General features: G+C 40.5%; 1 protein-coding gene across 2 annotated transcripts in view; it reads left to right on the top strand.

The window, feature by feature from the left end:
- The window catches only part of GAREM1 (GRB2 associated regulator of MAPK1 subtype 1), a 101,603-nt gene that overhangs the window by 66,126 nt on the left and 20,620 nt on the right, over nt 1–14,857 (top strand). Inside the window, exon 3 of one of the 2 annotated variants that reach the window (XM_033065691.2) lies at nt 10,917–11,047. The exons of the other annotated variant lie outside the window; for it this stretch is intronic. Within the exon in view, the coding sequence (XP_032921582.1) occupies nt 10,917–11,047 (131 nt within the window). The remainder of the gene's footprint in view (nt 1–10,916; nt 11,048–14,857) is intronic. 2 annotated transcript variants of the gene reach the window in all.

Genomic DNA, 14,857 nt, shown 5'->3' with positions numbered 1-14,857 from the left:
TTAATTTGTTCCAGAAGTAAAGTGAACTTGTTTTTTCAGAACTTGGTCATGATTGCTGGTGGTCGGAGTTATAATAAATTGAATTCCTTCCTAATAGATTGAATTCCTTCCTAATTTAAACACATTGTAAATATGTAAACTAAGCTATAGTCTACATTGACAGGCATTGACAATACAAAGTGATGGTACCTTTCCGAAGAAAATTGTCTTTTTAATTACACAGGATAACAGCAACTACTTCTTTCCATTGCAGATATTGTTGGGAACTTGCTTGAGCGACAGGTTCTGCAGTAATTTGAGTACAATACTTCAGTAGATTTATGTTGAGGGAGAGGGAGAAGGGGAAAAAATACAGGCTCTGCTAGAAACTACATATATATTCAGCAAGCAAATGAGATACAAGCTTTGAAACAATAAGCTGCTCTATAATGCACAGACAGTCTTTCAGGATCCCAAGCCTCAGCTCCGAAGCCTCTCTACACATTGATAAAAATGTCTAACTGAATGAAATAAGTTTATTCTGTCTCATGTTAAAGCCCTGTTAAGCTAGTGAGAACTGACTGAGCTTCTGACTCAGTCATTGTTCCTGTTTTTTACAACTCCTCCCATTCAGTTAATTAAAAAACCTGTTCCTGAGCAGGAAACAAAAGCACTTTTTATACAGAATTGATCTATGTGCATTTTAAAGATTTCTGCTCCCTGAATGCACTTTTTCTTTAGCTTTGTTTACTGCAGCACAAGTGGCTGCCAGGGGCAGTGCTGGGGATGTGACTGCCCTCCTTGGGTGGAGGACACACCGTCCTACACTTGGGCCAGGGTGTGTTGCCCACGGGATGGGGTCAGAACCTGAAAGGCACAAAAGACTCTCAGTGAGCAGGAAGGCAATGAATGGTGCTCGAGTCAGGCCATAGAAATGGGAATACTCATGTGGGAGTAGCAGGAGGAAAAGGATCTGTCAGCAAAAGAGCAGAAAGCATAAAGGATGGTCGGCTTGCAATTGAAGAAAGTGTCTTTGCACTGTGGCAGAAACATTAAGAGCTTGAGTTTTGGTGAGGGCTGGCTTTGAAGCTTTTGCCAAATAAATAAATAAAAGGTGTTACTCAGTAAGGCAAAGTTAATGATTAAGCTCAGAGGTTGCTGCTGTTATTTTAGTGAAAGTTTTGACTTACCAAGAAATAGAAGAATGTGTATGAACTTGTTTGGGAGAGCTGCTTTCACTTAGCAAATTTATTTTTAAAGAGATGGATACCAAATCCAAAAAGTTGTGTGGTGTAAATCCATAGCTTGCTTGGGTTTAGGATCCCTGGAATCCATATTGTGGCAAAAATGCCCTTCTGCACGTCTTAAATCTCTCCCTATATCTTAAATCTCTCACGATAATTGCAATCTCTCAATTTTTAATATCAAAGTGAAATAATAGGATTCAGAGCAGGCCTAACACAGAGGCTGGAAACTGCTTATTTCTAATTTGCAGAAGTTGACTCTCTTCAATGCAATCAAATTTTTGGTCCCCTAAAATGATTAGCCCTGTTTTCAACTTCGAGAAACTAATCTGTTTCTGTAAGAATGAAGCCTCTTCCATCTCTCACTATAACATTTTTCTGTTTCGACATGCAAACACAGTTTTTTTTTTGAATGCTGTCTGGTTTTTATCTTTCTGTCAGTGCAAAAAATCATTTTCATCTTATTGAATGAATTTAGGCACTGGAATTAAAAGAAACTGTTCCACTAGAACTGCACTGAACTCAAGTCCTGAAATATTGCTGCCCTCAGAAAATACTCCAGTTTCTTTCACTGACACTTCATTTGCATGAGAAACTGAAGTTCACTGTTGAGCAACCAAAATGGCAAGAGTGAAAGGTGGGTTTTTCTGTGAGAAGAGGCATCTGCTGAGGCAAGGGAAGGATGTCATTAGGTTTCTGTACTCATTAGGTGCTTGTAGTGCATAATCCCATGCAGATTATGGACTACAACTGCACTCTTACTGGTGCAGATTTTGCAAACAGATAACAAACAGGTTTTGTTTTTGTATTTTCTCCAAATTATTAATTACAAATTTATTCTGAAATTTAAAAGAAGGGGATTTTCTCTGTCAACATTGAGGAGGAAACCTTGCACATTCATAATTTCTTCTGAAATCATTTTTAATGAGGTGAGTAATCTGTGGTATAAAGGCAAAATATTTGGATGCAGCTGTGATACAAAATCCCAGCATGCTTGGCTAACCTTTAGCAGGTATTCTAACATAGTCTGAGTCTGCTTGAAACTAGTAATATTAATTTCAAATGTTAACCAGGAGTTTATTCTGTTCCTCTCATCTCAACTTTCTTCTGTGCTTTAATTAAATGTTGATCTGTTGTAGACAACCCTGTTTACTTAATGTATTAATGTCTTGGGATGCATGTATACTGATTATTTGGGAGGAGATCACCTAGCTATGACTAGATCCAAAGGCAGATTAGGTGTGTGTTGCTTCTTAATTTTAAAGGTATGTGATGTCTTTCACTAAAATAGAAAAATCTATGAGCAGAGCAGTGTGAGGTTCTGTTGAGGGTCTTATCTGCCACCCAGTGCAAGGTTTGATGTTTAGTTTCCATTGATACATCTAAGCTCAGTCTTCACTCCTCGGGACTGATTTTTAGCCCCAAATCAATGTTAATGTATAAGTGAAAGCAATGCATTTACTTAGTAAGGCAAATGTTTTCAAAGTATAGAAAGATCTTTAACATTCACACCTTTGATTCTGCCTCATTTTCTTTTCTGGTAGTTTTTGCTAGAGGCTTCTAAGTGAGGGATTAAGTTGTCTTTGCCTTCTTATCAAGGCTTATGGAGGCAGGCAGTTCCATTGGATGTACTTTATAAGGATCCTGGATGCTGCTGCAGTAGGTTGGAGCCTTAAGCTTTCAGTGACTATTAAACATTGTCATAACTGAGATCTGCATGGATATTATCCCCTCCAGTACCAAGGAAATGTTGCTCATACTCATACAAGGAAAGCTTTTGTCATTGGGCAGCTGCTCTAATATGTGGTCACCTCAGTACTGTTTCATGCAAGCTCTGGTTTGGTGTACTTGGGTTTTCTGTAACTTTCCTCTCTTTCAATCCCTTTTTGAGCTGTGATCAGGATAAGTGCTGATACTTACCAGAAAAGCATCCCATCTTCATGTGTATGTCTTTATATTCTTACTCTTCAACAGGACACTTACCACAGCTTTTGTTAACAGTAATTAGGAAAATCAGGCAGTGTGGTACTCACCAGAGTCCTCTGCATGGTCAGTTGAGTGTGTGAACTAACACACTGCTTATGGAACATACTCTTCATGTCTGTTGGAAGCACATGGGAAAGGAAGAAAATTATGCTAATTACTGGTTAGATTGATGATAACTCAGTGAGTTAAATCTAGTTAACTTACAGTCCAGACACTCGAAACATGTGACCCTGTAAAATGGAACATTTCATTGTGGTAATCTTGTATTTGTGATGATAATAACTTATGAAACAAAGGTTGGAGGTTAGGCTTGTTTTCCCTGTCTGTCTTTTTACATCATCTGTAACCTAAAATTCCCTCTCTTGCAATATCTGTGAGTTAAATCTGCTTTAAGCTATCATCAGTCACCATTTGAACTGATTTTTCTTTGTTATGCTGCCAACAGAATCTTTCTGTCTTTTTTGTTATGCTACTTACGAATCATAAAAGTAAGATAAGACAAAAGAGAATGCTAGGCTGTACCATCCCCTTTGCTTTGCCAGCACAGGATTAGAGGGTTTGATTAGCAAGCATTGCATTGCTGTGTGGGAAACTTGGTTGGATTCCCTCCCTTGATCTCTCAGATGGTGTCTGCATACGCACAGGTGATGTGTCAGTGGGCTGATGCTCTGCTTCAACATGTCTCACCAGGTTGTGATGCCTGACTCATTCTCTCTTGGTTGATTGGGTATTTTTGTGCCACAGACATGACACAGTGAGGAATAAAGGTATTTAAGGCTTCAAAATCTTCATAATATTTCCAAGAAGTAGAACTATTCATTCTGAAAGGCTCCTTCCCCGTGAAATGTTACACAATATCTGCTGACTGAATGTGCCTTTGTGCCTTGCCCTCTGCTTTGGAAGTTTAGCTCCAGTACACTTAATGAATTCTACTTGTGTCTTGTTTACTTAGATTTGTCCTTAGTTCATGTTCTGTCTGTTTTTTTAATGCATTCCCAAAATTTCCGGAAGATTGGGTATAGATTGAGACACAGGAGGTACTCTTCTTCACCCATCTCCTCAAAAAAAACCTATTGACAGGCAGTTCTTAATAAAAACAGAAGGAGTATTTCTGTTTCTTACAGCTGTTTCAAGGTGATTATTCCTTAAGAATCAATTGTAGCATTTCTAGTTTGTGCCCCAGTTGTCGTCCTTTGGAAACTGTGCGCCAAAGATATACTTGTGTATTTTCCTGTTGTATTCACCACGCTTTTATAGTTTCCTGTATGCCTTCATCAGGCTACAATATGAAAATAAACAAAGGAGTTCTCATTAATAACTCCAAAAAATATCCTCTGTGCCCCCAAGCCATTTTTTCCATAGCTCTCAGAAGCTATCTGTGTGGCTGATAAGGATGAGCCTGTGCAGCTGGGTTATCTTGCTCTTCCTTTGTCTGAGGGGTTGAACTTACCATGGCACTACATCCATGTTCCTTTGCTGCCACATCCCAACCTGAGATGAAATCAGCAGCTCCTTCAATGGAGAGTTCAGAGATAACAAAGCAGGTGATTCACTTTCCTGTCTTCTCTGTGACCAGTGAGCTTGCCTGCACTAGTCCATTTTCACGTTGGCTTAGTGATAGGTCCCTGAAAGGACTTCAGTATGGATTTTACACCATGGTCCCAGTTAGCCACATGATACCTCTATCAAATATTGTGATGGGCTCTTCTTCTTTTCTCAGGTCTAGACAGCTGCAGCCACTCCTAGGACAACACTTCTTGCAACAACAAAATTACACATTTAGGTTCTATGCAAAGACACATTGGCAAATGCCAATTTAAATGAAAAGTTGGCTATTTTTTTAATTGCAGGTAAGCTGAAGTGTTATGGTTTTAGCTTAATCTATTATTTTAGAGTCTTTATTTTGCCATGCTCTCTTGACTGGCTGCCTTATCTAAGGATTAGTTAGGGATGAAATAGCTCTACCATATGATCTGGTTGATGGGCTGTCAGGGGAGACCATAAACTGATATTTCCTTCCATTTTCCCCACTAAAATGAATTTATATCTGTATCAGGTATTGAGGATAGATTGTATACACAATCAGATAAAGACTGTACAGGTGCATCTAAGAACCAGATGTGCTGAAGTATACTTTTGGCTTATGGTCTTCAGCTCTGCCTAGTTATATCAAAGATCATAATTTTGTGAAGAAAAACAAATTAATTTGCTATCAGTGTTATACACAGGAATGCAGAAAAATGTAAGCAAGAACTGGCTTTTTCCAGAGTGACATTATTCCGGCAGGTAGACCCTTTCCTTTTTGAGTAGCTCTGCAGTTCTTTGAAATACTAAAATGCAGTCAGCAGTCAACAAATAATATGAAACATAAACCTCTGCAGTACTTTTGCTACCCTGCTGTGCCGTCTGTGCGTTCTTGGGAAGCACTGGGCCATGCACACAGTCTCATACAGGGCTGTGAGACTTCCTAAATACTCAAAGCTGCTGAAAGACAATACAGCTCCTGCCTCCTTGGAGAAACATTTAGCAGCTAACACAGCTGAGCAGATGTTTCAGTGACCTTCCATGTTTCCTATTGATGGCATGCTTTTTTTTTCTTTAACAGTTTCTTTTTCCAGCTTTTCTTTTTGGTGTGTGAGCAAAAACGTGCTGTCAAGCATTCATATCAATGAAAGCTTGACTGTTTGTCCAGCCAGTGAACGCCTGCCATAGATAAAGACTGCCTGGGTCTAGGTACAGTGTAGACACTGTACAGAATGAATGTTTCTATTTTGGAAGCGTTCTGGACTGTTGGGAGCTGCTAGGCTATTTGAGGGTAAGGGGTAAGCCACTGCAAAAACCAGGGGATCTTACATCACAGAAATAACCTGTATGAGCTGGGTTGGAGTTAGCAATGTGTGTAAGCCTGCAAGAACCCCAGCAGTGGGAGCAGCAGAAGTTGGGACAGAAAGGGCTGATTAATGCCCCCTGCTCACAGCCATTCCAGGGCCAATCTGGCAAGAAGGAAGATGGACTGATCTTCTTGCTCCTAATGGGTTTTAATAAATGCCTTCATAAACTGGAGAATAAGCACGGGTTTAGGTCCTTCCTTGCCTTTTTAGCTTTCCAGACTCAGTAGTAGATTTACTGTCTTTGCTGTAAGTACCTTCACAGAGAAATAAGAATTCATAATCTGCAGAGATAATATATACTAGGATGAAACTGTTCCAATACTGTGCCTGCCAGAGGCCAGACAGAAAGCTAAAGAGATATAAAGCTTGCAGTAGTTGTTCATTTCTCCCTTGCGTTCAGCTGCAGAGGAATAGCCATACCTGCTCAGTGGACCATGCAGGTATTATGAATCTTTGGTCTTTCTGAACCTTCACTGATTTACTACAGAAACATTTCATTATTCTTTTTGTGCTAGTAAGAGAGAGAGGTGAGCTTCTATAAAAGTACAGTTTTAGCTTTTTACTTTCTCTTTTTTTTTTGTTAAATTCCTAATTAACACAAAATTAAATTGCCCTGTAGTTTGTTCAGGTTTACTGTCAATTTTGTAAAGTCTCCCAGTGAAATTGTGCCTCTTGCAAAGTGTAACAAATTTCCACTTTAACGTGCAGTCGAGCCATACTTATGTCCATTAAACTGCTGTCTTTGTTTTTTTATGGAGGCTTGAATAGAGACCAGGAAGAAACATAGTAAGAAATTGTCTGCTTCCACCCCCTTAGTTAGTTAGTTACTGACATCTGGTTCAAATGTGTATTGTAGGCTTTCCTTCAGCCCTTCTTTCTCTCCTTCCAACAAAAAAGACTGCTTTTTTTCAATGAGGAAATAAATTTTTAAAAACTGTCTATAGAAAATCTCAAATTATAAACCCATCTTTTTCAAGGAAGAGGCATTTAAACGTCTAGCCCTGACAGCTCCCATGCACAGCATACTTCTTGATTTCGTAACGGGCAGAGATTAATGCTGCCCTTCTATTCTGTGCTTTGGGATCTGTGTGTACTCCTCTGTCGTCAACCTCCTCGTGAACTGCTGCTTATTAGCAGTGAGGGCACAGACAGCTTTGTGTTTGTGAGGCTCAGCTGAAGGACGGGGAGGATGGCACAGATAGCGACACAGACAGCTCTGAGCGTCGCTTTGTACCCAACCAAAGCTCCCAATGGTGATTTTTTTTCTTTTTTCCTTTTTTTTTTTTTTCTTTTTTGCAGGAATGTGTAATTCTGCAGTAAAGAGCAGATTCTGCTCCCAGTCGTACACAGCCTGAAGCGTTTGTTCTGTGCTGAGGAATTTGGGAATTTCTTTGTAGAACTTTGGGTTGCAGGGAGTAACTGGCCTTGCCACCAGATTTGCTGTTGTTAAATATAAAACAGTCATAGAAAAATAGTGTTATTATGATTCCAAACAGAGTAACTAGAGAACCTAGAATTAAAGGCCACTGTCTCATTCAAAGGACTGGATGAGTGTTGTTCGTATCACTATTCAGTATTTTGTTTTCCTTCCTTGTTCGTGTGAATTCATGCTTTGTTACTGTGCCCAGCTCAGTTCTCACTCTGAAGTGGGAGCTCTTAATTTCTTTCTGAACCAGCAAAATTTTATCACTGCAATATATTGCAGTTTCAAAAACCTGTGTAGCTTCCATGCAATATCATATTCACCTCTGTTCTGTGCAGAAGCACAGAGTATCAAATCAGAAGTAACTCCACTAGTTTAGATCTGTCTGAGATGACCTAAACTTGCTGTAGATTGAGTTTGGGGCTTTTTTGTCATTAAGAACTCTAATCACAGCTTGCCTCAAATGGTAGCCACAGCCAGGAATCCTGCAAATCAGACCCCTGGATCCCAAACTGGGCAAACAGTTAGGGCTGCATCCCAATGGCTCTGTCAGTAGTCAAAGAGGATAACAATCGAAAATAAGCACAGCCTCAGGTCAGCCCATGGTAAAGGAACACTGTTAACACATCTGTTAAATTTAAGAGCATCCTGCCCTTAGTGACTATCTGAAGTACATTTACTGGCTCTGTGCTACAGAGTAGTGGTTTTTCTGTGCTGTGAAATGCTCCCTGGTGCAGCTCATAGTCTCTGCTGCTACACGATGTCCTGGCACATCCTGACTCCCTGCATGAGGGCACCTGACTTCACTCAGCTTCCCCACTCCTCAGTTTCTTTTACAGGAAAGTGGGGTGCCTGTGAGGGAAAGGAGCTGTGCAGCCGGGGAATGTATCTTCCTCTTGGTTAGTCTGTGGCTGACAGGAAAATCCTGAAGATAGGATTTTCATGGTCTGTGGCAGACTGGGGATTAAAAAGCACTGTTCTGTCTCCATGTGCGTGCTTTGGCATCAGTCACGACCCACTTTCCAGCATCACTTAACTGAGCAGCTTCCTGCTAATTTTTCAGATTCCCTTAGCCCAAAAGTGTTGGCTGCCTGGCCCCTTTATTGCTTTCCACCCAAAAGGGCTCAAAGCAGACAGGCTGAGGAACTCAGCTTTAGTATGCTGGCATGTTTCTATTGAGTATGTGAAACATTTTTCAAAATGCTTGTCTGCTGTCAGGTTTCCTGTGGCTACCCATAGTGTCTGCCAGGTATAGCTTTATCACTCCTACAGTTTGTAGTCTTAATCCCAGAGGTACTTCAAAGTTTGTGGAAAAATAGTTTCCCAAAATTTTTCAAGATAAGTGGGTATGTCTACAATTAAAGTTTTTTGTACTTTCAGTAAGCAATTAAACAAATTATAGGGATGAAAACCACTGGAGCTGCTAAGCCCAAACCTCTTCCCTGCTCTGGGCATCCTTCAGCCATTAGTTCCTCCAAGAGCTGTGAAGGAGATTCTGTCGGGTATTGCTAATTGTGTGTTAAGTCCCTCCCCCTTGCACAGCTGTTGCTTAACTCCTGGCTAAGGTGGAACACTGCAGGAGGCAGATCTTTGGTCAGGAATGGTTCAGCAGGCTGTGGTACACTATAGGAAGGGCTTCCTCAGGTCAGACCAAAAGTTTTGTGGCTTCTACCCCAGTGCTGGTCATCAAAGTGCATTAATTGCTTTGGTTGAATGTCAAATCATAGCCTGTCCTGAAGCAGACATGAAGTTGGGGAAACTCAACTGATTTTGGAAGCATGATGAAGGTTATTAAAACACTGGAAAAATAGCCTTGCAGTGAGAAATACCAGCATCTGTAGTTACCCTGCTGATAGTACTTCAAAGTTACCACCATCACTTTAGAAAGACAAAACATATGGAAGGGTATAAAAAGAAATCTGCCTTGCAAGTTAATATTCAGGGTTACAACCACAGAGCTTTTAACATTCTGATTAAAAGGGTGTGCCCCTGGCAGTGGGTACTGGGATGGGCAGCAGTGCTGAACCTCTTGCTCTGGCAGCCCTCCTGGGGGTGAGTGGGTGAGTACACATGTGTGCACACACCTGGAAGGGGACAGGACAGCACGCTCTCATAGGGCACCAGGGCTCACAGATTTTGGGTTCATTTTCTCCTCTGCTGTTGTGTGGCCTGAAATAGTTCAGTGTGGGTGAATTCTCCAAATGTGTCACAGAAGTCTCAAGCCTGATGGGATGTAAAGGGGCAGCAGGGTGTTGAGCACAAGAATGCTGAAGGAGTGAAAAAATATTTCTGTAGGTGGCTGACATCCTCATGTACTGGATGTATTTTAATGAAGTTGAGCACTATTTGGGAGCACTAATCCAGTGCATGCATTGCAAATTTTAAAATGTGATTTACAGGATGTGTACCAAACATAGATTTTATTCAACCTTTTCCTCATTTTCTAGAGTTGTTTCTTGCATCAAGTCTTGCTGAGACCAGCCTTTAACTTAGTAGTAGTTGTCATTTCTAAATTTGGAAATATCACTCCACTGATTTTAAACTTAAGTCTTGCAAACAGTAAATCTGTCTAAGCTTTTCATATCTCTGTATTTATAAAATAAAGTTTTAAAACTTTGTGTTTATAGTGCACACAGGTGATTGATGTGCCTGGCTGTCCCTGGCAGGTCTGCCTGGGGTGGCTCCCTCCATGTTAGTTCTTGCCTTTTACAAGAGACAGAAAATAGCCAAAGCTTTCATGCTGGGGGGAGGTAAAATTAGCAACTTCTATCTCATGCTCTTCTGAAGGCAGACACCTTCAAAAGAGTTTTAAATGTGTGTGGTTTATTATCTTATGTTAGCTGAAGTTCTCAAAGAGCTTAGTTTATCATTAAGGAAAGTTAGATGCTGTTCCATTCTTTGGGAAGCCCAGGGGTAAACGGCCTTAGGTTTATCCTGCCATTTTTAATAGCTGTTTGATGATGCTTAAAACAACCCAAAGTCCTTATCTTTATTGTTTTGGGGTTTTATAGTAATGGGTGTGGTTTTTTTCTTTAAAACTTTTAATATTAAAGGCCCAAAAGTGCTATCTGTACATATACTATGATACTGAATTAAGTACACAAATGCAAATACCTCCATAATTATTTACTATTTCTAGAGAGCATGTGATGAACCAATCTTTTTTAATTTCACTTTGGCTGTCACACATTCTTTTCATTCCGAGCCAGTGAAAGTGGGTGTCTTTCATGGCAGGTTCAGGAGACTCTACAATCTTCTGTCTTCTTGTTTGGTTACTAATAACTGGAAAAATTGACCGAGCAAAATGGTGAAGGAGTTGAGCCAGCAGTTGCCACAGTGACAGTTGTCCAATATAAATATCTTACAATTCTTCTGTTTATCATCTGTTTTCAGGGCAGTTTAAGCTGCTGGAACAAGACCGAGATATTAAGGAGCCAGTGCAGTATTTTAACAGTGTGGAGGAGGTGGCTAAAGCATTTCCTGAACGAGTTTACGTCATGGAGGAAATAACATTCAACGTTAAGGTAGTCCCTGAATAAATATTTATCCCTGTCTAAATGGTTAACTGTTACAACCTTTATATACATGGCGAGTGAGCAACGGCGCTGAGTGGGAAGTGTGATTTTGGAGACAAACGAGCCTTTAGTGTTCCACATTCGGTGATGGTGCTCTTTGGGATCATTTTTGCAGTCTTAAATCAACATGTCCTCTAAGGGCTCTCCTGCCCTATGGCACTTTAGGGAGCAATCCTGATGATCCATTCAATAATTCATCTAATTAGGATGCTCCTGCCAGATTTTAAACAAATGTTGTTTGTTGCCCCCTTTCTCCTCCCCCTCCAGCAGTCTGAATTTCATTCTCTGCTAAGCAGCAGCTGCTCAAATCCCTCTCCAGAAAGCCTCTTTCTCAGGGAGCATGCAGGGTGAAATGATGGGGTTGCTTGTCTCAAAATTACTGCAGCTAAATAGCATTGTGAATAAAATAACAAAAAAAAACCCCAAACCAAAATAAAAAGACACAGTTGTTCTCTGTGTGCATGTGTGTGTTTGCTTGAGCACAGCTCTTGGGCTCATGAAAGGGTCACTGATCCCATGAGAGGGTTTGCTATCACCCAACACACTGCAGTGCATGGCATAAAACAGTGAAGACACAACTTGTTTTTCTTTGCCCTGCGTACATGTGTGGCACTGCACAAGGTAGGTCAGCTCTGTCATGAGAGCAGACTTCAGACTTATCTGGTTGGTTTGAGCAGCAGAACCATCTCAGACTGGTAGAAAAGCCTCCTAGAGCTGGTGTGCAATGGTGGAGATCCATGTCTTGTAGCCTGCAGGGGAAAAAGTGGCTGATACTGCTGGTACAAAACCAGTCTGGAATTTCCTCCCTATGGTCCTATGTGTATCAGGATGGGCTTTGTCTAGCAACCTTTTAATGGCTTTTTCCTCTTTCTTGCACTGCTACAGTTGGGAGACACCAGCAAGTTCACAGTTTCTATAGGTGTAAGTGGAAGAGCTCACCAGTTCCTGTACTCAGTGACAAAGGTTCACACCTTGCAAGACAGTAGGTTGTTCTCATTTGTGCTCTGCATTAACCCGAGCCTGTAAAACAGAGGCTTTCATGAATGAAGGCTACATGAGAAAGTTGGAACACTTCTGTACCTTTAGGCAAGGGAACAAGAAAATTTCATCTCTGATCAGAAGAAAATCCTTGTGACTGCTAGCTTTATCCAGAGCTGTGCTTTATTTCTCTTTTGATCAATGACCAAACCAAGAGAGTGGCACAGTAGAATGTGCAGCTTTGATTTTCTAGAGCAAAAAGTATTTGTCTACAGGCTTGTTTAAACATAAAAGGCTGTATCTTGAGTTTAATGTGAGTGTTTTTTTAAAACTTTTTCATATGTAGCAAACTGAGAAACAAGCATAGCTTACTGTTAGATATCAAATCCATTTTTAAAAGGTTTTATAGTGATACTCCTTAATGTAAATAACAGTAGTAATAATCCAGGTTTAACCTAGTTACACAGTTATCTTGGCAGTATTCCTCTTGGCAGTTTTTCCAGTTTCATAGAAGTCTAGTCCAAGGTTATCATCTTCCAAAAAATAAATGAACTTAGCAGGATTTATTAAAGTGTTTAATAACCCTTTACATGCAAGAGAATTATGTACGCTAAAATTTTAATATAGGGGAGATTCTGTCAAGCTGATTAGAGCAAAGGGAGGAATACTAAGTACGGTTGATTCCTGTCCAATGCAGCAATGCAGCGAGCCTGTTTAAATTCAGAGGAGAGTATCAGAAGGTAGCTAATCCGATATAAAAAGAAAAAAAAAAAAAAAAAAAGCCTAAAATATCTGATGAAGCACTTAAGATGAGAAGGAGCTCTGAAGTCTGGAAATTCTTTCTTGTTCCAAGCACTCAAGTCTTCAGTGGATAATTTTTGAAGAAGGAGCCTCTAGAGTTCCAAGGTGACCAGACAGTCACTGTGTGCTTTGTCTGTGCTTATCAAGGTGTGCCTGCATGTGCCAGTACACCACAGTTATGATTCCACTCGGTGTGAACCTTGCTCCTGAGTGTAAATCCTTGGCTGCTCTGGCAGGATTTCATAGCTACTGCTGCTGTTCACCAAACTGCCTTCTTGCTGTGGTGGGCTGCAAGATCATTTCCAAGGGGCTTGCTTTTTCTTTGCTTGTAATAGTTGTTAAAGGGAAAAATCAGCCACCTTATCCTGATGTGGCAGGGGAGATGGTTCTCCCTTCTCTGTGGATTTGCAGCTGAACAGGCTTTCTGGGCAGTGTCCTGAGGCAGGGGGTTGAGGACCTGCTGGGTTTCTGAAGGACAGCTGTAACACATGCCAGCAAGTGCAACTAGGAGGGAAAGGTGGTATCTTTTCAGAGAATAGCAAACAAATTATAGATGAAATAAAACTTTTTTAATGGCTAAAAGTACTTAGAAACGTTTTTGTCCATACATACTGCACTTGGATACTTGGTTCAAGTTGTGGCCAGCAGCATCTATAGGCACAGCAATTGAGAGCGTCCTGGGGATAAGTGAATTTCACCCAGTCAATAGTTTAATCTCTTCCTGATTGAAAAATAGAGGCATTCTGTGCTTTCTTCACTGACCAGATAGGTGAGAACCCTTTTTGTATTAATATTCAGTGCATAATTGAAGAAGATTTTATGTCACAGCATTATGCTACAAATACGATTTTTTTTTTCTATTACTCGGAACAGAATACTGAGAATATTGAGTTACCTCAGGACCCCATATTTTGGTGAAGCAACAGGAGTAGATTTCTGCTTTCAACTGCTCTGGTCTCATATAGATGGCAGTGTGTACAAACACCCAGGAAGCTATTTGCACTAAAACTTAAAACAAGGAACAAACGCTCTCCCACCCCGCTCCCTTCCGTCATACTGAGGGCAATTTGCAAAAAGTTCCCCTAAAAAAGCAGCAGTATTGTCTGAGAGATTGAACATTGGACAAGCCAGGAATTCCTTCAGTCTAAAAACCAACCCACTTAGTGTTGCAGGACCCTTTAGATCTTCCAGAATAACATTTTTTTCCGAAGACATCATTTGGTCTCTCTGGAGAGTCTGTGAAGCTGTTTGCAGACACTTTCTAGAATGAAGAAATGGGTTAGTGAATTAGCCCTATAATGGTTCTTTTCTTACCTATCAAAGATATTGTATGACTGGTGTGAACTTTTGATACCAAGTTTGTTCATCTTTTTTAATGTAATCCTCTTTTCCAAGTGATTTAACCATGTTGGCCCATACACTGTGCATTTGGCAGAAATAAAACTGTAGTGAAATTTTAGCTTTTTCTTTTTTTCTTTTTTTCTTTTTTTGGTTTTTTTTTTTTTGGCAGATTTTAATGCAGTACAATAGGGCAAAATTGACCTCCTGGTTGTAATTCTAGTGCCCCTGATAAACTTATCCTGAGTTGCCATAAAGCACATATATAGTAGGTCGTAACTTAGGGTGACATTTTTAAGTGCTGCAGTAGTGACTTTCTTGAAATGAGGTGGTGTGTAGATTTTGGCTCCAGACTTTCAGGCAATTCATAGTACTTCACCTCAAGAATTAGTGCTTTAGTGGCCTTGTGGCTTAATGCCAGCCTTACAAAGCAGCAAGAATCAGCTCAGAGCAGTTTGGGTTTTTTCTCCTTTTTTCCCCGTTGCCCTCAGTACACACAAGCTCAGCACCTGGGTGTCCTGTGTTGGCATTGCTCTGTGTTGGCAGCCTCTTTTTCTCCTGGAAAAGGGTGTGTGGCTTGAGTAAGAGAGCAGAGGAAGCAGAGCTGCTGCTGCTGCATGCCTAAATTGAGGTACCTGTGGG

Source organism: Catharus ustulatus, chromosome 1 (assembly GCF_009819885.2).
Source record: "Catharus ustulatus isolate bCatUst1 chromosome 1, bCatUst1.pri.v2, whole genome shotgun sequence".
Lineage (NCBI taxonomy): Eukaryota > Metazoa > Chordata > Aves > Passeriformes > Turdidae > Catharus > Catharus ustulatus.
Note: the sequence above shows the minus strand (reverse complement) of the source record. Positions and strands in the feature narration are given on the sequence as shown.